General features: G+C 43.5%; 1 protein-coding gene across 6 annotated transcripts in view; it reads right to left on the bottom strand.

The window, feature by feature from the left end:
• Nucleotides 1-4,235: 4,235 nt before the first annotated feature.
• The window catches only part of ATXN2 (ataxin 2), a 51,643-nt gene continuing 29,366 nt past the window's right edge, over nucleotides 4,236-26,512 (bottom strand). For 3 of the 6 annotated variants that reach the window (XM_080628673.1, XM_080628677.1, XM_080628678.1), the window contains exons 14-23: nucleotides 25,689-25,759; nucleotides 24,694-25,001; nucleotides 24,158-24,221; nucleotides 23,894-24,046; nucleotides 23,326-23,392; nucleotides 21,068-21,252; nucleotides 20,360-20,492; nucleotides 10,477-10,622; nucleotides 9,397-9,624; nucleotides 4,236-6,007 (exon numbers count right to left, since the gene is read on the bottom strand). In XM_080628673.1, coding sequence (XP_080484799.1) covers nucleotides 5,804-6,007; nucleotides 9,397-9,624; nucleotides 10,477-10,622; nucleotides 20,360-20,492; nucleotides 21,068-21,252; nucleotides 23,326-23,392; nucleotides 23,894-24,046; nucleotides 24,158-24,221; nucleotides 24,694-25,001; nucleotides 25,689-25,759 — 1,559 coding nt within the window. In that variant the 3' untranslated portion in view covers nucleotides 4,236-5,803. The remainder of the gene's footprint in view (nucleotides 6,008-9,396; nucleotides 9,625-10,476; nucleotides 10,623-20,359; nucleotides 20,493-21,067; nucleotides 21,253-23,325; nucleotides 23,393-23,893; nucleotides 24,047-24,157; nucleotides 24,222-24,693; nucleotides 25,002-25,688; nucleotides 25,760-26,512) is intronic. The other 3 variants (XM_080628674.1, XM_080628676.1, XM_080628675.1) reach the window with 3 other exon arrangements.

Genomic DNA, 26,512 nt, shown 5'->3' with positions numbered 1-26,512 from the left:
GAGAGATGGGGCAGAGTCAATCTGGTTCTGGCAGTGGTAGTCAGAGGCTGAGGGCTGGCAGGAACGGGATGCCATCACCTGTAGGATTTGTGCTTCCCCATCTCCTGCCCCTGCTCTTTCCCAGTTGTCTTCGTGCGTTTGGAGCAGGCGAAGCCTTTCTCTGTTTAAAACAACTCGAAAATGGGTGCAAGGGGATGAACCCTGCGCTTTGGTGCAGACCAGCGCAGCCGTCGCCCGCTCTCAGCTGAAACCAGGGCGTGAAGAGCCAATTGCATCTCCAGCGCTGCCAAACCACAGAGCTGCCCGGGGAACAAAGCCGGCCCTGTCCTCAGCCGTATCCGCATCCCGTTCCCCTCCCCGCGCCAGCACAAAGGCTGCGGGAGCACAGAGCCAGGGCTGGTTTGTGCCAGGGAAGTCAGCTCCCTGCGCTGCACATAAAGAACCCGCCGTGGTCCTGCATGTCCAGGGATGGAGAGGGAGTTGTCAGCTCCTTCCCGTGCTTGGTGCATGGCTCCCGGAGCATGCACTGGGATAACACTTGCAGATCGCTGCGGTCAGAGAGCTGCCCTTCAGGCAGCTGCATTCAAAGGGGGTCTTTCATCAGTAGACGAGGTGGTCTCACCCCAGTCACCCTCTGCTCAGAGCATCTGCAAGGACGAACGGGCTGGGAAAAGGGAATGCTATTCACAGCCAGCACAGCCCGTGCCAAGAGAAATCAGATGCTGCTGCTGCTGGGATGGGTTGGTTTGGCACGGCGGGGCTTATTGTTCCGGTGCCAACAACGAAACATGCACTTGCATGAGGTATTTGTAACCTGCAGTTCAGTTGCAAGGGGGTTCTCTGTAGTTCCAATGGAAATGGCTGTGCTTGATGAGCAGAATACACGGTGGGTTCCTGGGTTCATTGTCAGCCCGTCAGCCACATCCGCAGTGCAGACGAGCTGCAGTGGATGTGCAAGCCTGTTCTCCACGCCAGTGAGCAATGGGAAAGGCGCTCTGTGATTTAAGAGAGTTATTTCCATCTGAAACCTCCCCAGTGAGGTAGCCAAAGGCCATCCAGCCACGCGGCTCCACCACCTCCCCACCAGAGACCTCTGCGCTGGCACGGTTCAGACCTCCTGCAGTCAGATCCCAGCTGCAGCGGGATCCAAGGGGATTTCTGGGGCTCTTTCCCCAGCTCCTGGACGCGTTTGAAATCCCAGTTCTCCTGGAAAGCATCCAGCCTGGGACCCAGGTTCGAGCCTGCCGTGCAGCCCTGCTTCTGCTCCTGCCAGCACCCTTGGCTACGTTAATCCATCCTCTTCACGAGCAGTGAGCAGAGAGCATTAAGCCATTCCATTCCATGGACCGTAAGCAACTCGAAGGAATTTTTATGTCTTTCTAGGAGCTTGGGAAAAGCCATGGACTCGGCAGGTTTAGTTCCCTGGCCCACAGGGGCTTTATTGGCACTTATGAAGTATCAGCATTGAATTTAAGAGCGGAAGCCAAGGGAAAAGCCCCTGCACGAGTGTGCTGCAGGTACAGCCACTTCCTGGTCTCCCGTGGAGGACAAGGAACGTTTCCTAGAGCTGGATTAAAGCCGGATGTGACCACCAGCTTGTGCCTTGGCCCTGCGATGGGCACGTACAACACGAGTGTGGATCCAGCCTAACAAAGCCATGACCCAGCTGGCAGCGACACCGGGTGCCTTTGGCTGAGCCCTCACCCCATGGCCACTCATGCAGCATCCCCAAGGATGTGAGGATGGGACCCCCCGCTCCAGCCAGCCCCCAGGACAGTTGTGTTTGGTGATAAAGGTGCGAATCAGGCAGTGCCTTCGCTCTGTGACAGCAGGGACCTGGCTCAGCACATAGCACAAAGACTTGGCTCCAGCCAGAACATCCCTTCATCTCCATCTTAACTTCGGGACCACTTGCAGTTTGCCAACAGATCAGTGTAGCAGCCACATCCCAACCAGTGGCTTTTGTGGGTCCTAATGAGTGACAGGTTCTAAAGAAGTTAATGAGATAAAGCATTATTTGATCTCTCCATCCCTCCCTCCCTCATCCCATCCCCAAGGACCAGCACAGGAGCAGGTTACCCAACACTGGCACCACCATTGCCTCCCCAATCACCTTTACAAACTAGTCTGGGGCAAAGCTTCTAAGAAGAGGTCCAGGGTGAGGCCAAAGCTTCTCATTTCTCACTCTCCGGACCCCGCATCACTGCTGCCATCCAACCGATGCAGTTTTACTCTAACAAGCATAGAAAAACCTTGACGTCTTGACTAACTCTTCCAAATCTTAAAGCTTGTTCAATCTGAACAGACCCAACCTCCACCAGCAGCCACCAGAGGTGGGGAGGCCACTGCGCGTTCTCCATCCCAGCCTTTAGCAGGATGATTAAAGCTAACAGTTTGTTGGGTGACAAGTGCATTGATTTGAAAGTTCTTCTTGTCTAGCAGGTTTTTCTATATCTTGTCTCTGTATGTACTGTACAAGTAACTTATTCTTGAATAATGCAATTTTACCGTAAGATAAAGAAATCTGCTCTTAATAAACTGTTTTTAGAACTTTGTTTCTCACTTTTCAGTCTGAGTCTCTCGACGTGCCTGCGTGCTGCATTTTAACAGATACTGGATGCTGAAGGACAAGAACTCTCCCTTAGATATGAAAGACAAGAGGCAGCCTGCGAGAGGGAGCTGCTCCTTCCCAGAAGCCTCATTCAAGTCTGTGAAGGTCTCATGCCCCCTGCTGCCCACCTGAGCATCAATTCATTCCATCTCACCGCACTGCTGCCATGGAAGGAGTAAGGATGCAGCAGTGTCTATCGTATTCCCCTGCATGTTTTCCACCGAGCCACAACGTGCTGTTAACTGCTGGCCATGACAGCTGGTGCAGTTCATGTATCCTGCCTCCGAAGTGCGGCTCTATCATCATCCAGGTTAACCAGCATCATCTCCCAGTGCCTAAAGGGGCTGCAGGAAACCTGGAGAGGGGCTTTGGACAAGGGCCTGTAGGGACAGGCCAAGGGGAACGGCTTTAACCTGCCAGAGGGGAGACTGAGCTGAGCTCTTAGGCAGAAGCTCTTCCCTGTGAGGGTGCTGAGGCGCTGGCCCAGGGTGCCCAGAGAAGCTGTGGCTGCCCCATCCCTGGCAGTGTTCAAGGCCAGGTTGGACACAGGGGCTTGGAGCAAGCTGCTCCAGTGGAAGGGGTCCCTGCCTGTGGCAGGGGTTGGAGCTGGAGGAGCTTTAAGGTCCCTTCAACACAAACCAGGCTGGGATTCCATTATCTTTCAGCTCGCCAACATAGGATGGACCTGCACACAACAGTGAGAAAGACTGCAGCGCTTTGCAGGCAGCTGTAGTTACTCTGTGCATTACTGAAGGAGGTCATAATCAGCTCCTTGCTCCAACCCTTTCCCCCACCCTTACCAGCCGGTTTGCTATGGAATGCTTACCCCAATTTCTTCCTTCCCTTCTCCAGCAGTAACACTGACCTGTGTAGCTTTTATCATCTTAAGCCTCAAGGCCCACCTCCAACATCTTCAGTGTGGGGCTGAGGCTTTAGGAACTCCATCCCAGTACAAGAAACCTGCACAGAACCTCCAAACCCTCCCCTTGTTCCTGCCATCACCCTGCAAGTCAAATGCAAGGGATACGGTGTCATGGTGGGGGACACACACAAGAGAAACACCCAGCCAAGCTTACCTGATGCTACGCAAGTCCAGAGGAGGCCACGAGGATGCTCAGGGGCTGGAGCACCTCCCGTATGGAGCCAGGCTGAGAAAGTTGGGACTGTTCAGCCTGGAGAAGAGAAGCTGCGTGGAGACCTCAGAGCAGCTTCCAGTATCTGAAGGGGGCCTACAAGGATGCTGGGAAGGGACTCTTCATTTGGGACTGCAGTGACAGGACAAGGGGTGATGGGTTCAAACTGAAACAGGGGAAGTTTAGATTGGATCTAAGGAAGAAATTCTTTACTGTGAGGGTGCTGAGGCACTGGAATGGGTTGCCCAGGGAGGTTGTGAATGCTCCATCCTTGGCAGTGTTTAAGGCCAGGTTGGACAGAGCCTTGGGTGCCATGGTTTAGTGTGAGGTGTCCCTGCCCAAGGCAGGGGGGTTGGAACTGGATGAGCTTAAGGTCCTTTCCAACCCTAACTCTTCTATGATTCTACATAAACCACTCGCTCCCTTTGGGCTGGAAAGCAGGAGACGACGTTCAGACAAAGCGGTGCTAACACAAGGCGCAAACACCGAGGTCAGTTTTTAAAACTTTTTTTATTTTTTAATTTTTTTTTAAGTTTTTATTTTATATTATCTACAAAGTAAAAGTTTTCTTAACTTAAAAGTTACATCACTGTCTCACGATAGTGATCCTCTCATCAAACGTGATTTATAAATAATAACTCATCAGTTTGACGATTAGAATTCGGGGGTTGGGTGCTGGGTTGTGGGTTTGGTTTTTTTTTGTCTCTTTTTCCTTTTTTTTTACTGAACCTGTTTCAAGTTTAGTGAGAAGTAAAAGGGATCTCCGAGTCTTGATTTTTAGTGACAATAGCAGCAAGAATCACTCTTGTTACTTCTTTCGCTAGCTGATGAGTTCGCAACTTTGAAGGGTCATTAAAAAATAAATAACTTCCAGTTTTCAGCAAGCAGAGTTGGGGCACTTGCAGGACTCAAGATACAGTGCATGGAATTATGGAATAGCCCACAAGTTCCTAAATGCCTCTACTCAGTCCGAATCTCTCCCACTGCAAGATGAACTGTTAGCATTCCTAGTGGATGTTACAAGAAATCAATCTCCTTTTTGTGGGTTTTTTTTTGTGGTTTTTTTTTTTTTTTTTTTTTGTGGTGGTTTGGTTTGTTCTGGTTTTTTTTAAACAAAATAAAATGAAATTCTAGGTTTTCTGTGCTTCCAGTTGGCAGAAGCAGTAGAAGGAGGGTATTTGGCCTACAAAAGGTATCCAGCCTTTCAGTTATTCCAGATGAGCCTTACAACTGCTGTTGGTGGTGGGCTTGTACTGTAAAAAAAAAGTTCAAATGTAAATAATAGATTGGCAAGCCACACAACAGTTTGCTATTAAGTGGTCACAGGACAACGACTGAGCTCAACTTTGTCCTTTCTTTTTTTGCTCTCCTTTTCGCCTTACATTAGAGAACCAAACAAAACCCTGCATAGCAAAGATGTCCTTCGGATGGTTTCGTTTCCCTACCTAACCCCGCAGACAGCAGCTTCGTTCTGCTCACACATCCCCCAAGAAACAAGAGCAAGGTAACTACTTCGCTACAACAGTTTAGAGGCTGTTTGGAAATGAGTAAGAAAGAAACCTAAAGGTAAGGTTAAATTTAAAGCAGAAAGAAGTCATTCAGCGCCTCCTCTTCCCCAAAGAAGTAAAGCTGCAGAACGTTTCTCTGAATTAAAGGTTAGACTTCAGCTGTCGCTTTATTCAGTCTAACAGCTCTACCCCCAAGCAACATTTTCACTCATATCCTCACGGCTGATCCCTTTTCAGTTAATAAAAGCTCAGAGCATTATAAACAGGCTACACACAGTCCATCCCCCACGGCAAAACCTGGAAGAACTCATCCCACAGCGTCTGCAGAGTTAGCTGCTCTCTAGCTGGAGTAGAGAAGTCTTTGCTCAATTAGCTACACCTTGTAACGCTTATCTAGGCTCACATTTGGGTTGGCAACGTACAAATGCAAATGCAGCAGCAAGTCTGCCTTCAGCACTCTACAAGGACATCTTTAGGTTGGTTTTATTGTTGTTCCTTTTTCCCCACATCTGGTTTCTAACAGTTCTTTTCACTACCACGACCTGGCTCAGTTACGGTGCAGGTCTCCCGGGCACACACTCCTCACCTGAAGGGTGCGTCATATAGGGGAAATGTGTTGTTGTCGAGACTGGAATGGGCTGTAGTGCACTTTGAGCGATGGCGGCTTGGGGACCACCAGGTGGCTGTGTCGTCATTAGCATCATTGGAGCATGGGCAGTTGGGTGAGAAGGAACCATTCCTGACTGTACATGAGCCTGAAACAAAGAGCTCTTTAGTATAATGGTCACAAGGAGGCATCACTCCTGGCCACATGACTGTCAAGTTTTTCTCCAGCTGTAGCAGTAAATCTGGAGATTTATTCCATTTTAACTAGATTAGCGACAGGGATTAAGTCAGAGATCTTAACACAAAAAATAATAACAAAACAACAACAAAAAAAGGGCTTAAATCTTTACTGCTGGCTCCGAGTCACATTCTTAATTTTAGCCATTTGGACAGTGAACGCTGGGAGAAAAGTGCCAGCATTAAACAGTGGGGTCAAAACCAAAACACACCCAAACAAACAAAACCTCAGCAACAGATCTTCAAAACGTTTCTGTTAGTAACCTGGATCAAAGCACTTCCTACGCAGAGAATGCGACGGGTACAGACACGAACTTCACACGTGCTGGGAGTCTGGCATCCCTTCCTCATTGCACAAATCCACATTCTTTGGTGGCTCCCTGCCCTGGAAACCACTCTCTCCAGTGACCTGTGCCCACGTTATCGTTCATCGAAGCAGTCGTTCTAAGATGATTTAATCCCTTTATACTGTTAGGGCAGCTTTGTTCTGTTTCCAGTTAAGCTCATCACAGTTAAAAGTCCTTGTGTAATCTAAAGCAGAGTTAAGTCTCAGCGGAAAAAGGAGATTACTCTTTAGGATGGCTGATCACCTCCTGGCAAACAAGTTCTGTAACTTGTCAGCTGGCTTCTCTAGCTCAGACTATGACTCTAGAGGTCATCAGTCTTTTGGTTTAAAAAGCTAGTAAACACTGGTTTCTTAAAAGCACAAAACATTAAGGAACTCTTAGAGCTCTCAGTGGGTTTCTCTTGGGGGTGGGCGGGGGAAGCATTTATTACCTAAGGTTTGCTTTGTCCTTCTACCATATCCCATTAACAGAGCACCACGGGGCAGGAATCGCAGTCTCCCAAGTTTCACATGCCAGTAAAGACAGATAGCAGGGTAGTGGCTACAATTTTATTTCTTCAAGACAAAAAGGGTTACTTGACTCATCACAGACATTCCTCAAACTCTTTATCAGACTTGCGCTGGACTAGTAGCACTCAAGAAGCCTTTAAAGGCAGGAACTGCAATTCAAATCTCACTCTTGCTCTAAAAAAGGCTTAGAAGATAAGGCTGTGAAACAGAAATACCTTTCAGGATCAGCACCGTTTTTACTTTGACAAACATGCTATTATAGCAGCCATCGTTGTAAAGCAGCTATTCATATAGCAGCTGCATTCAATACACACATTGGATGAAAATGTTCTGCTGTGGCTCAAAATGCTTTGCAAATTGGCAGCTGACAGGCCTCTAATGAATTTTAAAGTACTGTTTCTCAAGTGAGAGATCTAACAGCTCCAGATTCATCTGTTCACTTAAAGGGACATTTAACAGATCCCCTGTGTTAGCCTAACTGAGATTCCTACTACATGGTAGTTCAGAATGGTGTTCGGAAGTTCCGAGGCTGCTAAGGAACTATTAAATCCAGTGATTAGTTTCCCCACCATGGAATAATTACATGCATCTAAAATTTCTTAACACAACTGTAGTTGTTCCTTCACTAGAGACGTTCGAGGAAACCACTTTGTTTGATAAAGGCAGTTAGTTTGGGGTCAGTCTCATGGAGGATAGATTGTAGTTTTCATCCTACAAAAACTACAGCAGAAGAGACTGCGCAAGTCAAAAATCCAGGGGAAGGCAGGCATTCCTTTTAGCAGGCATTGCTAAAAATCCTGACTGAACAAACTAAAAGTTGCATCTGATTTCCTTCAGCAAGGTTTGCTTATTAAGTGCTTGGCACACAGAAAGGAAGGCAATGGTCGCATCCATAGCGCAGGCACGGGCCTGGCCGTGATGTGTACCTCTAAGCTGACCTTGAAACCAACATGTTTCATGTTGCAAGGCACAGCACTGAACATGCCACTAACCCAGGAGCCTGCAGCAAAGACCCTTCTCAAGGGTTGCATGCAGGGCACCCCGAGAAGCTCCTACAATCTAGGCATTCACACCAGTGTCATCACACCAGAGCAGAGCAAGAACCTTGTCCCTGGGCAGAAACCAGAGCCTGGGAGGACACGGCAAGAGCAGTCAAGTGTGGACATCCTCTCCTCATCCTCCCAGAGTAAAGAAGCAGAGAAATTAAAAGCCCAACAGAATGAAAAAGCTGAAACCTCAACATCAGTAAAACAATTCCTAAATAACTAATAGTTCATTGGCTTAATGAAGGGACCAAAGCAAAGACTTGATCAGAATTCTGCAAGGGACGGGACACCTATTAGACTAACCCCCCTAATTACAGTTAGTCATGATATCCCAAACTATTGTTAACCTGTATGAGAAGGCATAAGCCACACACCAAGTACTTGGTCTGAAGAAGAAATTGTGCAGGCAAATTCCCAATTAAGTGTCATTCCTTGACAAAGCACACTAAATCCATGAGATTTAGATACAAAGAAAATCTTTGTAAGGCTGCTTTGAGCAGAGCTTTTTATTAATCAATCATGTGCTTCCCTTCCCAAAATCCAGGTTTTTTTCAGTGAGTTGACCACAAGAGAGCAGTTAAGAGAAGTGGGTTTCTGATCCTGAAGCAAGGACTGTCACTAGGTTGCCCAACAAATATCAGGGATCTTCTGCCTAAGCAGGTCGTTTAGAACCACACACAGACATACACACACACACACACATACATACACACACGGAGGCACACACTGTTTTCTCTCTCAGCAAGGATTGTCTTGCAGTCATCTGAACTGAATCTCACCTATCTCCCATTGCAGTGCCTTGCTATTCCTTTGAAATCCTGTGTTACATCCTTTACTGGATGTACTTGCATATGTTTTGACTACAATGCAGAGCCTAAAACTGCCACCAAAAGCAGCAATTCAGCCTTCCTCCGCTCAAGCTCTCACCTCCAACCTTTCTGTATGCCAGCTCTTCCTGTGCTCATGCAGTGAACCTGAGTAGTGAACTGATCTGACTGAGAAATAGCCTAAAATGGGGGCAGGGGAGGCACACTTCAGGTGAATCATGTCCCCACTCTGGTTTGCTGCATGGCCAAACAGTTCTGTGAGCAGAATGGTGGGGCAGGGCAAGGATGGGAGCCGAGAACTGGGAAGAGAGCTCAATTTCTTTCAGTAGCAGTGCCAGCTTAAGATGTCTTCATTAAACTACAGTTGTAGATGCACTGGGTGTTGGAAGCTGAGGTCCAAATCTCTTGTAAAATTCTAAATAAAAGGCAATGTACAGACAGAAAACCTAAATAACACAACAGGTAGTCTGTGCTGAGAGGTGACAGAATGGAAATCACTTCAGCAGGCCCGACTGTCCTAACTTTTGTGGCATTAAGACATTTAGTCTTGAAGGTTGTTAAACTGTGTTTACCTGGGGGACATGGGCCATGTGTGGCGGATTGGTATATGCAGGTTGAACATGGGAGGGATGAATGGTGAAGACTGTTTGTTGTGCTGTAGGAAAACTATTTTGTGGAGACTGCGTATTGGAGCCTGGCGTCATGGAAGGTGGGGTTGGAGCTAGACCTGCGTGGTAAATTGCCGACTGCTGCTGTGGGTTTGCCAGGTGGAGTGCCTGAGCAGCCTGGTGCTGATGATGCTGCAAAGAAAGACAGAAGACGGTTTAGCTGACGGTCTAAAGGAGAGACACATCTGTTCTGTAAACTACAGTAAGAAAGGTTTGCAAAGCGCCCACAAAAGTGGCAAAAGGGTCACCACATCTATGGACATGAGGAAACTCATCTCAAATCCACCAGGCTCATTTCCTCCTCGCACTAGGAAATCACGTAAGTACAAACCTGGAAAACGGAACCTACACTGCCAGGTAAAACCAAGGAGAACCTGCAACCATGCAGCTGGATGTACTTCACATTTGCACTCAGCAGCCTGAAGTTATTACCAGTAGGTAACTCAGGCATGCAGCACTATCACAAGGACTATTTTGTTTCCAGCTGCTTGTCTTTGACAAAATACAATCAAACAATTCTTAGCATTGATCTGCTGTTTCCAATTGTAACTCCACTCATACTAAAGCTCTGACAGAACTTTGATCCCTCCTTAATCATAACACAGAAACAAGCTATACCTCAGTCCCTGTGAACAGGGAGAAATGAATGCTTAGACTCTACAATATTAGTCCTTACTAAGGAAAAAGGACTTCCATGAGTTTCCCTGCTAGTTTATCTAGGAAACTATGTTATAAGCCTATCACCTTTGAGTCCTCAGCCACTGCAAGCAAGGAAAAATTACATTATACAGCCCTACTTCCATCCTTCAGAAAACAGAGGGGAATCTACGCAAGTCCCCCATTAGATCTGTCACGCGCAGCTTGTTTCCTACCATTTTTCCTCTCAAATAAATCAATATATCAATGCCAAGCATCAGATGCAATACCTTCCAGCAGATCATGTTAAATACAATGCAAAAACATTCACTCCCTCAATTCTGTTACCTGCACGGGGCTAGGAGCAGGGTGGCTTCCAGCATGTTGGCTTTGCTGCTGGCCAGTTGGTGTGGCAGAAGGCTGAGGATGCGGAGGATGCGGATGCAGGGTAGCATTAGGGTGGGCATACTGCTGAGCAAGTGAGCCAGTGGAAACTAGGATGAAAGAGAAAAACATTTAGCAACAGATACACAACATGCACCTCATCAAGTTACCATCTGCACTTGAAGGCTGCATTACAGCTCAGACTATAAATACTGTAAATATATTCCCTCCCCCTTCTATAAAAAGTATTTATCTTGCAAATAGCTGAGTTCTTACCTTTTGTGTAGTTTGGTTTTGCAGGGAAGTCTATAAATAACCATAATTAGACAGTGCATCTTCCCTAGTTTGACAATGTAACAGATACTACACAGAACAAAGCAGCATTTTGGTTTTGTTTAAAATAACAAATTCATCGTTTTCATACAATTTAGTTTTTCCTGAAGCAGACTTTTCAAAGGTCTTACAAGCCATTTTTATTTCCACCATCCAAAAAATTCTTTGGCCTTATACCTGGCTAACCTCACCATGCTACTCTTCTGGAACTTGCTCACAGTACAGTCAGTGTAAAGTATTATGCACTGCATGTAAAAGAGCTATAGGGACACACAGTATATACAGAACAGCTGAGAAAACTGAGGCTGCTTGAGCATCAAAGTTTTGCTGAAGCCAGTATCCTGTACTACAATAACGTATCTTGCCTTTCCCCTCAAGGCCAATCACAGAGCCTGGTCTGGATCTCCACATTCCATGAAATCCTTAATTCCTTGAAATGGTAGCAAATAAAGTACAAAAATCTAAAAAAGGAATAACAACACAGAACTTTCACACCAGTAAACCCACATCTGTTGCTACAGCCATACCAGTCTCCAACAACAAACTAACATCAACAAGTTCCTCCTTGAAGAGCCCTGCTCTGTTCGGCTTCAAAATGGGCCACATTAGGTAGTTTAGGGTTTTTTTCTCGAGGGAATCTAAGTATGAAAAGCCATACTGATAGCAAGCCTTCCTTTAAACACAAAACATGCCACCAGAAAGCAAGGCCCTAAGGAAATGAAGATGCTCTGCCTATTCCCCTCATTGTTTTCAGATCTTGCACAACAACCAGTCCAGTTTGCAACTACACTTCTGCACATGACAATGCACGCTACTCTCTCCAATGTTACAGCTTGCCAAGACAGAGGCTGGTTTTACTGACAAAACAGTCCAAGCACACTATCAACCTGCTCCTGCAACTCTTCTTTCTTTCTTTTTGTAGTTGTGACTGAACTTAATTACTGCTGACTACTGGGTTGCAGCTTATTTAATGGCTTGTGTATTAGATGAGAACTCGATAGCCAATGAAGTGCCTGTCTGCAGCATACCTTTAGCAGCAATGGGTTTTCTAGTGGTGTTTCCTTCCCCTAGTAAATCAACCTGAAAAGCAGGGCACAGGGAGAAACCTTGAGTTATGCTGCAGCCATCTGCCTGGTGTATTCACAGCTAGTGAGGTGTGGTTTATCTCCCTTTCACAAGGAACCGCTTGCTGCAGCTCCTGAAGAGTGTCACTGTGCTGGCCTCCAAGTTCCTGAATACACACAACTGCCTGAGTGCATAGAAAGGATGAAAGACAAGATGGGTGGAGAAAATGGACAAAATGTAGCTGCATCTGAAAGCACAATACTGCTTAGCAAAAGCAAGTCTCAAAAAGACAGCAACCCTACTGTGCTCCATTAACCAGCCCTGACACAATACTACCCTGTGCAAATACTTCTTTTCCTCCAGTCTGGCTTGCTATTAAGCATACAAATGCTACTTCTAACCATCAAACTTGCCAGAATACATCCAGACAGCATCTTTTTGCCTAACTGACATCTCTCTCCCCTGTACAGGCCATTATGAAAATCTCTCCTTCAGGAAATAACTGCCTACCACATTTCACTTAATCCCGCCCTGCTGTCTTGAAAGCTCCATTAAGTCTTCACTGAGCAAACGGTCCAACAGTGATGTGCACTGCAGTTTCAGGCTATTAATGCAGATGAACTTCATAGATATTTGTATCCCTAACCTCCTACAGTCTGGAGGTGATGGTAACATACTTATGCATGAGCATGTAAGTGTACTTAAGCACGAGTGTACATACTCATACACCAGGAGCACCTCTGAGAAGGGTTTTGAAAACACTTTAGTGTTTTCGATGCATATTGTCAAAACTACCAATATTTTCTTCCACAGCACTTTGTTAAGCTTTCAAATGCAAGAAAAGGCTTTTTATATATATATATATATATATATATCACTACTAAAACTTATTTTGCAGCAGCATCCCCACCACGCTTCATTCTTTCGAACACTGCTCCTCACAATGACTGTGTGAAGATCATCAATGGACACTCCGATCATTTTTACGGTATGAAGTTTTTGGTTTCCTAGAGCAGGCCGATTTCTCAACCTCGTTATTATCCACACTCTGCAGAAGGCCAGAAGTTATCATCTCTGTTCAAAGTAATAGGAATAAATGCAGAGAGGGATTGACTTGCTTGCCAAAGGGCATTGCTACCAGCGATCTTCCTCAGCTCTCATCCCACTGCCTCAGCCGCAGCGCTGGCATGCCTGACTACAAATTAACTTCCATCCAAGAGGCTTTAAAATGTATATGAAAATTAATTCCAAGTTGTAAGATATTCAAGGCTTCCCACATCCTGCCACATTCCTTGTTAAGAGCCACTGAAATAATGCGGTACTCTCTTCAACCATTCATGTAATTCATCTTTCATCTCTTCATAGCCGAGAGAATAACAGAGTTACTCTGAAACAGATACATTAGACAATAAAACTTCACAAAGAAGAATTTCCCTCTTAAGAAACCACTTAAACCTAGGAATAGTACCCTAAAGAATAGCTACAGAAGCATGGGGAGGACGAAGGTTTTGTTGGAAAGCAGCTCTTCCATAACCTTTTAACATCTTTTATCTATAGCTTCGCACTGGAAATACCAGGTATTTTATACTGAGGGATTTTTATTTGCTTAGCTTCTCCTCTCCCCCATTTTCTCCTGAACAAAATTACTCCAATAAACTCTACAAGTTTGGTTAAAACTACTTCAGATGCTGCTGCAAATCATGTTTTAATAGTAATATTAAAAGTGCCTTTCAAAAACTGTTACTTGGACACTTATCTAAATCCTGTACTGATACTGCATACAAATGAAGAACGGTCTGGGGCGAGTGGCAGCAAGTCTGAAATACATGCACGGATCTTTGTTAGCTCAAAAGCAGGGTTCAAACTTCAACTCCAGGGATGTAAAAGAGTTTCCGTGTTGAGCTAGTGCAATTAATAGTTCGTGACAAGCCAATGAACTCTATGAGCCTGGCAAGCCTGTGAAAGTCCTGCAAAACAGCCATGAGAAATTCACCTGCTTAGCCGTAACTAAAGCACTTTCACTGTGACTCATGTCGAGGATTTCTGCCTGTTCATCACAACAGCTCACTACACGTATCAGAGAGCAAACAAGGTAAGACAGGAGGTGAAGAAAAACACAATAAATCACCAATTATCCAACATTTTCTCCCAATTCTTAGTGCTCTGGACATTTTCCAAATGGCCATCTAGTATCCAAGAAAGTGCTGAGAAAGCTCTAGGAAAGGACAAAACAGCTCTGTGTATCTCCTTGCTGCAAGTAGCCTCAGCTCATTCCAGCACAAATACACTGTTTTTCTCACCCTTTCTGCCTTAAGCTCCCTCTCCCCCTGAAATACTCCCTGGGCTAATAATCTGCTTCACTTCAGCATCTTTTTGATCAAGCTGTTTCCTACCATGAAATATTCAACTGCACCAACCTGGCAGGGATAGACGGTGAAGAAAAGTGATTGGGTAATGAAGTGAGCAAAAATATCAGATGGATTGAATTACTGAATTCAACTCTACAAAAGTGCAACCCATTTCTCTGAGAGGCAAACAAGGAGCAGTCAGCCATCAAACCCACAGAAGGAGCTGAAATCAAAAGAGGTCAGAGCAGCAGAAATCAAGCAGAACTCCCAGCTACGAGGGTAGATGCAAAAAAAACCCCGTATCCTGTAATTTTGTGCTTTCCCTGGTAGGCATTTCAATGGTGCCAATGGTGGTCATCGTTGGTCATCATCCAAAGATGCACTGAAGAGCCTAGTTTCAAGAACTGACCAGTGAACAAACTTCAAAACTATCGCCAGACCCAGTAAGATGGTGAGGATAACTACATTTAAAAGACCTGAATGGTAGGAAGCAAAGAAATAGCAAATGTTTCTTTCATAACACAAACATTTCAAGAAGTCATTTTACACAGGTAGAGTGGACTTCACTTAAAAGATTACTCATGAAAGGAACGAGCTTAGTAAAGTTATTTCAGTGCACCAAACCCAGAGGCATGAAAACAGGACAGGTCAGCATCCTCCAACACCAGTTCATGCAGAACCACGGCTGTACAAGAATCACAGGAAGTCTGTTCCAGAAGAGATTTTTGGAGAACAAGTGGTATTTCTCACATCCCTCTTGCATGATTTAACTCAAAAACCCCAGAAGAGTGCCTGGCATGGGCTGCGTGGACTTGCAGACACACAGAGCAGCAAACCTCACTGCAGGACAGGAGTAAGCACGAAAATACCCTGAAACTGCAAGTCCTCCTTTCCCACGTTTTGGGTGACAGCAACAGCTCATCCTGCAAATACACCCCTAAACCCCAGCTTCCTCAAAGCACCACGATGAACACCAAAATACAAGGCAGTGGGTTTTAGTTAATCTGCCTTTCCCAGTATACGTACGTTAACTGAAGGCTGTTATTAGCTGTTGTGTACCATGAGCGTGGAGAACATCAGCACCTCTCCCAATGCTCACACTGATGTAGGAAACACCACGCAGGAGTGCTGGAGCCAGGTAACAGATACTGTTCATCGGCCAAGGAGGAAGCATCTGATGCAAGGAGCCCTCATCTACTCACTCTTGTTACAATAAAGTACGTTGCTCACAGCTCTCCTTCAGTGGTTCCAAAGCAACTCTACAGAAAGCTCCCTTCACCTCAGCTGCAACTCAAGTTATTTCCTCCCTGGGGCTCTGAACTTGAGCCACAGCTTTTTAAAGAGATGAGGCACAAGATACTTCTCCTTTTAGGAAGATGAATAACTTGTGAAGTTTTAAAAACCCCATTTGAGCCATGAAAGGAAGGGAGTGAGGCAGTTCAGTCGCGTTTTACGGAAAGGCCATCCACATGCAGTGCTCACTTCTGGCTGCGGATGAAAAGACTGGGTAGTAAAGTCAGAGATTATTCAACATGCAAAACCAATTTTAAAAGCCAACAAATCAGCCTCCTGTGCTTTTACCAATCTGCTTCACGCCCCTGTCCACTGAAAGGAACCTTCCTGAGTTTTCCACACACTGGTTTGGTGCAAGGAAACTTGTTCCCTCAACACGTCCCATTCCTTTAACATCTGTTCTTTAGAAAGTGCTTTTTCTGTACAATCAAAATTAGTACAAAAAACCCAACTCACTGGCAAAGTAGAAAGAAGGGCCTGTCTCCTTGCTGTATGGTATTTTGGGACATGCTGAATTTGGGAAATAGAAAGGTAAATTAGCCTCTTGCCACGTGCATACTTCCCGTCTTCTGGAAAGGTCAGTGTCAATGCTTTAGGTTTTCTTTTTTAAGCTTGTAGAACCATGCAGATATTTTTATTTACTTAGGTGCTATTAGAGGTGGATATTTAGTTTTACAAAGGAGTGGAGATGAAACAACACACGTTTCAAGCAAGCCTTCCTTAACTGTGACACTGAGGTCTTCAGTTCTTATTCACACAAAAATCAACTTTATGTCAATTAATGGTCTATTACAGTCCACTGTAATAAGAAGGTTAAAATGTCATCACACTAAAACAGAAATTGGCCCCCTGCTTTTTCAGCTAGATCACTGTCATTCTTAACAGCTCCAAGACACCTTTGGTGACTGGTTCACTCTTAGTCCCTGGAGAATCCTCTGAGGTTTATATTATATCCACCATTGTACTATCAGGGTAATAGAATTTACTCTACTGCTGAGACAGAAACCAGATAAAAGTTAGAGACAACACCAGACCAGTAACACATATGCAGAAGGGGAAAGGGGAAGGGAGAATGGGGACAGGAATGAGAGCACAAAAAACAGGAAATGCATCTGTATAAAACCAAGGTCTGGTTTTACCCAAGTTTGGTTTTAAACACAAAAGTTAAGCTTTTCAGAGGACTCCAGTTATCTGAAAACACAGGCAATTCAGCTACATGGTAAAACTAACACAAGGCATTGTCACAGGAATGAATATATCCACCCTCTGCTGAGATACCCACATTTTCTCCTAACAGCACAAGACAAGTTTGGGTCTTTGTGCAACACAGACCAAGCAGTCAAACTGCAAACCATGGCCAGCAGACTCCAGCCCAAGGACATTGGTATCAGGGAGATCACACAGAGCCAACACTTCTGAGACAGACAATACATTCTGAAACCAACGTGCAGTTAGGTAGGGTGAGAACAACAACTCCATGGCCAGGTATGTGAGTATGGCTGGTAAAGGTGTGTGTACTGCTCTGCTTCAGCAGTGCCTGCGTTTCAAGCTCTCCTTGGTAAGGACATCTAAGTGGCTCACGTCTCCAGAAGTTACAAGCTGAAGTGTGTAATTAGACGTGTTTAGCACCTGGCTGGTAGATGGGAAGATAGTTGCTTGAATATTGTCCTTCCCAATTGTGTTTTGAGGGGAAAAACCCAATGGTTTATATACTCCTCCATCATAGGTTTAGGTGGGTCTACTGGTGACCACGCTTCTCTGCTTCTCTTGAGCTCTTGTCAACAGTGGGTTGTCAGACAGAAGCAGGACACTGTAACGATTGGCAAGGAAATCCCAGAAGTGCAGAAATATCCCATTAAACAGCATAAGACAAAAAATACTTTTTCTTTAAAGTGGAAGGGTGCTTATCAACAGGTGTAGGTCACAGTACATGTTCTGGATTCAGCTAGCTCTTGCCAGGACAGGAAGGAAAACAAACCCCAAACTCTGGCAGTGAGGGCAGTTCACTCAATGGATCAACAGGCACTTCTCTTCGCTGGCAGGCTGTAACTGCTTGCCACAGACTTGCAACTTGTCCCAAACCATGAGTGGAGATGGAGTTTCAGGTCTCACCAGAAAACATTTCACACCTTTAAGAACGCTCCATAAGCAGTGCCCCCCAACCCCCAGGTCTCAGTAATGTCCTTGCAGACAGCTTCTATCACATATGCAGGAAAAAAAGGGAACGTTCCAAGAATCATCTCAAAGCAAGCACTAGTACCTCGAAGGATAAAGGGGCAGTTATAGCCCACTGAATCCTGGTATCAATGGGGGCAAAAATGAATTTAAACATAAATAACAAGACACATATTTTTAAAATCAAACAGCAATTTTAAAGAGCCAAAAGGAAATCTGAGACCTTGTCGAAGCAAGTGCTCCAGAAATCAAAAGCAGTGGTTGTTGCTTCTCAGGAAGTTGTTATTCTGATCTTTCAGATTAGGTTTAGAAGAGGACCAGAATCAAAGTGCATTGGTATTCTGAGGTCAAACATACTGTGGGTAAACTTAAGATTCCCAAAATACAGAACATTGAGTTATGGATACGTTCTTACAGTCACTCAATCAGATGTGAACGATTCCAGCACGTTGTTCCATTAGCAAGGTACTCCCCAAGCAGCTTATATTTATCACCTCGGGCATTCCTATGCTTTCCCCAAGAGTTCACATATCGATAAATGGAAGCTGAAGTGTATCTGTTACAGATGGACAATGTGGAGGAAACATAATCCATCTAGGCAAGGTCTTCAAGCACTCAGCACATGGAAGACTTGCAAAAGGCTGAATTGAGACAGTGCTGCACTACATCAGAAGTCAACTCATGTGTAGCTAACCGTAAACCTTGTAGGTTAAGGGCACATTTGAGCCAATTCATGTTCACTAGGCAATAAATACATCTGCACATGGCAAGACCATACTCTTAAAAGTGTCTCATATGGAGTTCATGATCCAGCTGAGTTGAACAATTTCAATAACAAGAATTTCAAGCACTTGATCATTTACTGGGAAGGTTGGAGAACATTCAGAAGAGTCACCAAGTAGCTACTTGAAAGAACACAGGAGGACATGCAACTTCTGTTAAATGAGGTGCTCTTGGAAACGTAGTATTTAATTACATGGCAGAAAATACCAAAGAATTCAAGTTTGACCCAACTTAGTTGTTTGCACTGGTAGGTAGTCACATACCTACAACAGACAAGCTGCAAAACCAACACAGAAATGAGATCTAACAGTTGCAAATTAGAGTATCAGTGATAAAACTGTACAGACATCTACAGATCAAAGCCAACCAAGGGAATGGGCTTGTACTTCAATGATGTAGAACCCACTGGTTACAGAAGAAAAGGATGGTGCACAATGAGAAATTGCTAGGAAGTCACATGCAACCATTCTGAATCATATCTCGGATTATCTCATGTTTGGTTTTTATTTTCATTAGGGTTTGAGAGGAGCGTTTTCACCAATAAAGGTCTGAAAGCCTTTGATCGTTCACTCTATTTAATCTAATGAAAAAGAAGATCTGTTTACATGGACACCTCAAGCACAAGAGTAGAAAAGATCAAAGTTACACAATTAGCAAGGACCTGTGAGAGAAAGACTTAATCTCTACCAAGTAACTTCCATTTCAGCTTCAGCGCAAATGAGCTGAAATGTTCTTCCTCCAAGTGTCAGAAAAGGTTTCTCTCTCTTAGTTTTGCTTCTCAGCTCTATCACCATCCCACTGCCGAGATCTGACAGGATGTTTTCAGATGGGCAAGACACAGACTTTTTAAAATCAGAATTAATTCCACACTAAACTTCAGATTCTCAGCCTTTGTCAGTTTTCATGACACATCATGGACTTCCATTAAGCAGCAGTGTAAAACTAAGCACTGGAACACATACAAAGATGTCTAAAGGTACAGAAAATCTTTTATTAGAATCTAAGTCAATAATATACGTGACCCAATAAAAGGCTTCTTCAGATGCTATAACAAGTATTGAAATGCCATGTTTTCAAGAGACCATCTGCTGGTTTGACATTTTATGACAATTTCCAAGCCTTCTAGCAACCTTGATTCTACCTCTTTCAATCGCATTTTTGCAGTGAGGTTTTTTCCTCCAAATTGGGCATTGATTTATCATACATTTATAATGCTTTAGAAGTTCTTTCACATTTTACTCTTTAACAAGGTAACCCACATTTTCAGCACTTCACTGTATGTGAAATACGCCCATCTGATAATGCTGGAGAGTAACTGTCAAAGTCAGAGCAATACATGAGCTGTTTCATATATTCTTGACTTACCAAAAAAAGAAAGGTAAGCAACACACGTTTTATTTTGCTTAAACAGCAGTGTTCATACTGTTAATAATGCTAGTAGTATAAGGACAGCATTTCACTAGTTGTCAGAACTAAAGTCAAGTTTTGAAACTGAGGTCATAGCCTTGCAATAAAACAAGTCCTAATTATAATCAAGAAACAATCAAGGGATGTTGTGTCAAGAGCATCAAGGGAACTTGAACAAACTTCTTTCGGCAGATATTCTTTAGCAGCTCCCAGGTTGAAATTTCATCTTGGTCACTGGCATCCTACTGAAATCAGCATACTTGAGTTTTCATTTTAACCCGGTGGCTCAGTTTTCAATGCTCTCTGCTCATCATCTTATGACATATAAACCACATCTACTGGTGTAATCTGAATGATACCCATGTTTGAAGCTTGAGATTAAATACATCCCTGCACAACGTTAAGAACTTAAAAAGTTACATATAACACAAAACGTTTCCTACCATACATAGCATGCGTCTGTTCATGCGCACCATACTGTGTTGCAGAAGAAGATACTAAACCAGGCTGTGCGTGTGTTGGTGGTGCCATCATTCTAGCGTTGCCCTGTATTACAGGGCTATAAACATGAGGATGCTGCAGTCAAGAGAAAAAAGAAAACAGTTAATTAGAGGGCTATTACAAAGAAACTACTGTCATCTAAACAGTTATGTACTTAGTAATAGCAATAGCTTAGCCTCACTAAAATACAGAGCAAACTACAGATTTCATACTAGCACCATTATCCCAGTTGTTCCTAAAAATTAAAGGGTATTTCTGCAGTGGGCTAGAAAGCACCAAAACCCACTGGCATAGCTGACTTGAATTATGTAGTAAACTTACGCATGCAATTCTGTATTTATCCAATTATGTCTATTCCAAAGCTTTTGAAGTAAGAGCAGCACACCAAATAGTTTATTTTTACACCTAACTAGGAGCTGTCCTGGCCTTGACCTGCAAAGAATTCTTCGAAGAGCTAAAAAGGTAGGATCAATAATAAATGCCAACTTCTAAACTGACCTTACAGTCTGTTACAGGCTTTGAAGCACACTATGACACCATCAGAACACAGAAACTGTTTTAAGTGACTTCTTATGACTGAAGACAACTTAGGACTGAGCCATTTAATTACTTCTGGTTTGACTTATCACATAGAGCGAAAGGACTCTTACCTGAGATTGGTAGTGTGGCACATGCTGCACAAGAGGCTGATTAGGAAACTGTTGGGGACTATATGCAACATATTGTGTTGAATAAGCAGGTGGCGTAGCTACAATTGGAGGGCCTGCTGCTGAGGCAGGATGCATCATGGTGCTCTGATGATGTTGGTCTTGCCGTTGCTGTGGCATATTTGGTACTACAAAGCAAAGAGTGGCTCACATTAGAAACACAGGACAAAGAATGACCATCTTCCTGAAAGGTTTTACATTACAATGTTGCTGTGACCAAGTGGAACACCCTCACCCATCAGCTTTACCCACATATTAGAGCTCTATGAAAAAGGAACAGCATGAAAAGGAGTTCCTCCAAACATCTGATTTTAATCACTGCCTTTGAGCTGTGTATACAGCCACAAACCCAGGCCTGCTCTTTTTGTGAAGGAAGGAACAAAGGTGGAGGGAGAGAAGGACTGTCAAGAATAAGTAGAGAAGAGAAAGGTTATATCGGCATACCTACGTTATTCAAATTTGATCCTGCCCCCTTCAAAAGGCTTAATTCACCCTCTATGGGAACTACTCAGCAACTGTTCCACCAACTGGAAATCTGAGTCTGTTAAAATTACTTGTGCTTATGGCTGAGGAGAGCAGAATAAAGGTCTCCACACAGCCACAATCTGAGCTATTCACATCTTTTAAGCTCTGTGCTACCCCTCAGGATAGCAGAAAGCAACTTTTAGGTCACAGTCAACACTGAAGGGGACAAATCAACCTATAAGAAGAAAAGGAGTAGGAATAATTAGAGGAAAGAAAGATTAAGAGAGCAGAGCGCTGTAGTGTGGGACCACCTGAGCTATCCTGGTAAGACAATCAACCAAACCACAGCAGCCAGGCACTGAGAACAAAGTAATTCAGTCTACTAAGCAACAGGGCATGAGAGTTCAAGGTGAGCTCCAGCTTGCTGCAGTGAGACTGCAACTAATAACTATGCTAACCCAAGCACCTGTGAACTCCACTGCAGTGTGCAATGTAGACAGAGCCCTTAGAGAGAGGCAAAGAGGGAAATGTTGAAGATGTCAGTAAGTTCACTCAGTGATGATTGTATTTATACTGAAAATCAACAACAGAGAAGAGTAAATACAGGATGCAACTGGAACAGCGTAAAGGCCCTGACCTTCAACCCATGCAGCTCCGTCAGGACTATGCTGTACACAGGATGGATATCCAAAAATAATGGAACTTGAAAAAGGAATTCAGAACAGGAGAGCAGCCTCATGCAGCAAGTGGGTACCCAGCAACATATCTCTGATTAAAACAATCAGTGTCACCAACCAGAAGATTTCCTGGGTCAGACCACAGTGAAGTTAGTGTGGTTTAAAACAGAAATACATTGTGGGGTTTTGTCTTCCCTCCATTCATAAAGGCTACTTGTTTATTTCCACACAGCAGAACTGCTCTTTTAAACAATTTCCTCCTCCAGTGACTGGAGCTGCAGCACTGGAACCTATCATCACAACCCACTGTATAAAACTGCAAGAAAGCATGCACTGTGTAGAATCAGAGCATTATGTGAAACACGACTATCAAAACAAGACCAGCATTTTTCTGCTCCTTCACTGCACTGCCCAGAAGAGAGTGCATCTCACCACACATGTTCTCCCCTCCACAGCCACAGGTGTCACTTCTTAAAAACCATGGTATTGTTAGTCCAGCTGTTCAGTTAGTGTTGCAGAAGGAATGCAAAGGAACGAACTGGAACCAGCAGTAAGCTCCTTCCAGAAGAGCAGCATCACATACTCCTTCTGAAGCATTTCTCTCTTACTCTGAATTTCTCTCTATACTCTGAAGTATGAACTCTTTCTGAAGAAACAGTGATTTTGCTTGTTGACAACAACAATCCCCTCTACTAAAGCACTGCTGAGGGCTCTGCTGTAAATCAGTGGAGAATACTGGTGCAGAAAGATTCCTTTTAAACAAACCCATAATGTTTATGAAATACAGGAAATGATCAGCTTACCCTAATATTCCACGTAAGAGAGACATTTTCCTGTTTGACAGACCAGATTCCAAACCAAGCAACTCCCCATTACTCAAACTTAGCATGTTTTGGCTGAATTAGTTTGTCTAGAATTTCCACTTACTTCTCTTTATTAAAAATAGCATTTAAAATAGCAATTGAAACCAAATTAACACAGATTAGAAAACACACAAACACCTGTAATGTATTCATGCTGCATGCAGACTAAGAACCAAACAGGCAGTATTATTCTCACCTTTACCTGCTCTATATGTCTTGGCTTGGTTCACTGGCATGGGCGTCATGGGAATTGGATACAAAGGCTGAAACAGAAGGAGGTGAAGCTGTGATATTCCTTTAAAAGGTGAATGTGTGTCAGGGTGGGGGCCCCACTCAGCTTTGATGTGTTTTACTCTGTTACATGGTTTAGTGAACTCTGTCTAACATAAGATATTTTCTTGGCTCACCGTGATTAATCTGCATGTACAAACAACTAAGGCCATACGGTTTGCAAGGACCAGTTAAGTCATGCTACTACTGCTGCTTCAATGTACTAAATCAGTCAGCTTTATAACAGTTAGATTTGTCATTTTAGTAATCCCTACAATGACCAGAAACCAGGGGGACGCAGCTGGAAGAAAAAGTGGCTCAAAATTTAAGAGAGTTTGGAGGATGGGAAGTCTAGCTAAAACTTAACAACAGTGCAACTGCGTCCATATTTACAAGAGTATTATAAGCTGTACCATCTCCCTGTTTTAACTTAGATCTCCTAAGTGTCCTCAACTTGCTGACACCCATCTGAGAAGTGTAAGTTTGCATTTTACCTGCACGCCTGGACTCACTGGAACCGGGTACATCATATTTGGTGCAAAACAAACAGGCTGAGTGTACACTGGGGTTGGCTGCTGATGACCCACCATGGAGGGGCTAGGTTGAGCTTGTGGACGAGGGGAGGTTGGTGTAGTAGAAGGTTTCGGCTACAAACAGAGTTCAACAAGGCATATGATTACTTTGATTATCCTCCAAGTACAAGTTTTACTCAGAAAGATCTACTCAAAAGCAATGTTTAGCAGTATCAAGTAACTTACTTGAGCAAAAGATCGAGGGTTGAACTCTTTTGCATTAGGATTAAGTGTTGATTTTCTAACTTGCCTAAACATAACAAAAAAATGACATTCAGCATTATTCTTTTATAAGCACATCTGTAAAACTCCCTAATGATTAAAAATCTAAAGATTAAAAACCTCATTTCCATCTGAGAGTCAGATTTCTGAGAACTCAAGCAACACATGGCATGCAAAAAGCCATCCTTGGTGACAGTACTCTTACTATACTTATCCGTAAGAAAGCTTTCCTGCTGTTGATACTACAGTTCACATGAGCCAGGAAAACAGTTAAATAAGCATTTAGATATGAATTAGGCATCAAAACAGTTCTACATGCGGCTCTGCCACTGACTCATCAGATGACTTTTAGCAGTCACTTCACCTGTTCTCTCTGTGTAACAGAGAGTACTGGTATCAGTATATAAACAGTAAGATATTACACATTCATCACAGCTTTATCCACAAATGGCTAAATGCTAATAACAGATGTGCTTATTCTAAAAGGCATAATTACTCACTCAGAAGTATCCTTCTTCTCCTCTTTATCCTCTTTATCTTGTTTACTTCCAGGCCCAGATGTCTGTACACCTTGTGAAGTTACCTCAGGCCCTCGCTTTTGTTCAGAACTATTACTTATTGAAGGAGAAATACTTGGACTATTAGGTTTGCTACTGCCACCATTAGAGTTAGTATTACTGCCAGTTTCTATGATAGATTCTTTAGGGGTTGATTCTGTCTTTTCTTTAACTACATCTCTTGATTTTTCACCTTCTCGGGTTTTGTTTAGCAGCTGATCCACTGCATCTGAAGAGGAACTTGACTGTAACTGAAAAGAAAAAACCCCAAGGAATATATTCAGTAAACTGACATGCAGAACTAGGGAGAGACAAACCTAACGCTATCACATACACAGAGTAAACCAGAGTCCCACAGGCCTCGATCATCTGGAAATGACCTTTTAAAGCATACATTTCCATTTCTACTAGAAAAGAAATCTACGAACCAGGATGACGTGCTAAGCCTACACTGTGAAAGAAGCTATTCAGCTACTCAAATGACCTATATGCTGATTAGGATGTGACAGGAAAGCTTAAGACAACCCTCTGGACTCATCCCCGTGTGATTTAACAGTAACACCTGAAAAGCCAACCCGATTTAATAAACCGATATAACCACCTTCAATTTGCCTCAGCAAATCCCTTTACTTGATTTTCAAACAGCTCTTCCATACGAAGTTTAAACGTGATAATTATTTGTACCTAATAATCAAACAGGCTTCAAGTACTATTTTCAGTGTACAGTCGATATGCACATTCATGTGTATTAGGCAATTCTACTAGCAAGAGTCAGCATTGATTTTATAATATCTAGCATGAATTCTTCTATTTTCATAAATGAAGCACAAGCGGTGAGGACTTGTTCTCCTGTTAACACACGCAGTTTATTCAGTTCATTAAAACAGTCTGGATGCACATGAGTTAACACCGTTAAGTTAACACACAGAGAAACTTACCCTAAAGTCATTCTTAAATTTCTTTAAATCATCAATCTGTTTTCTATGTTCTGAAACAATTGGAGATACACCTGCCAAATACAAGACCAACATTGTCCAAGCATTTCTAAGACTGATACACAATACGTACATGTTATCAAGTTTGCAAAAATGTTTCACATCTAAAAATGAAAGAGTGTTATCATTTAATCTGTAACTTGGTGTAATTCCATGAACTACGTGTATGAGCACACAAAAATACACTGCTGAAACCACAGCATTACATAACTGGTATATCTGTAGTTCTAATGCGTTGCACCAAGACAGAAGCCCTGAGGTGCAGGGACTGCAGAACTCAGCTGAACACAGAGCAGCGTGCAGCAAAACCCTCAGAACATAACAGACCAGCATTTCAGAGCATAGCAAGTAAAGGTGAAACGCTGATCAAGGTCACGTTTACAGCTCGACTTGATCTTAAAGGTCTTTTTCAACCTAAATGATTTTATGATTCTAATTCCAGCATGAAAACATGTTTTGGAGAACTGAATGAACAAATGATGCTGCAAGAGAGAGCCAAATTTAAGGCATAATAGGAAGAAGCAGAGTTACAAAACCTATGCTGACCATAATGCTCAGGAGTATTGTGAGCACAGCTCTAAGCAGAAACACTCATTTAGTCCAGACAGCTAAAAACCAGCTTTGTGAGCAGGAAAAAGAATAACCACGGGAAAAGAAATCCCACCATCGACATGAGCATCTCTATACTCTGTCTTGGTAAAATGAGTCAAGAACAACATGTAAAATTGCAGGCCTGCCACTTCACACCTGCATGATCAAGTTTTCAC

This window comes from Psittacula echo, assembly GCF_963264785.1.
Source record: "Psittacula echo genome assembly, chromosome: 13".
Lineage (NCBI taxonomy): Eukaryota > Metazoa > Chordata > Aves > Psittaciformes > Psittacidae > Psittacula > Psittacula echo.
Note: the sequence above shows the minus strand (reverse complement) of the source record. Positions and strands in the feature narration are given on the sequence as shown.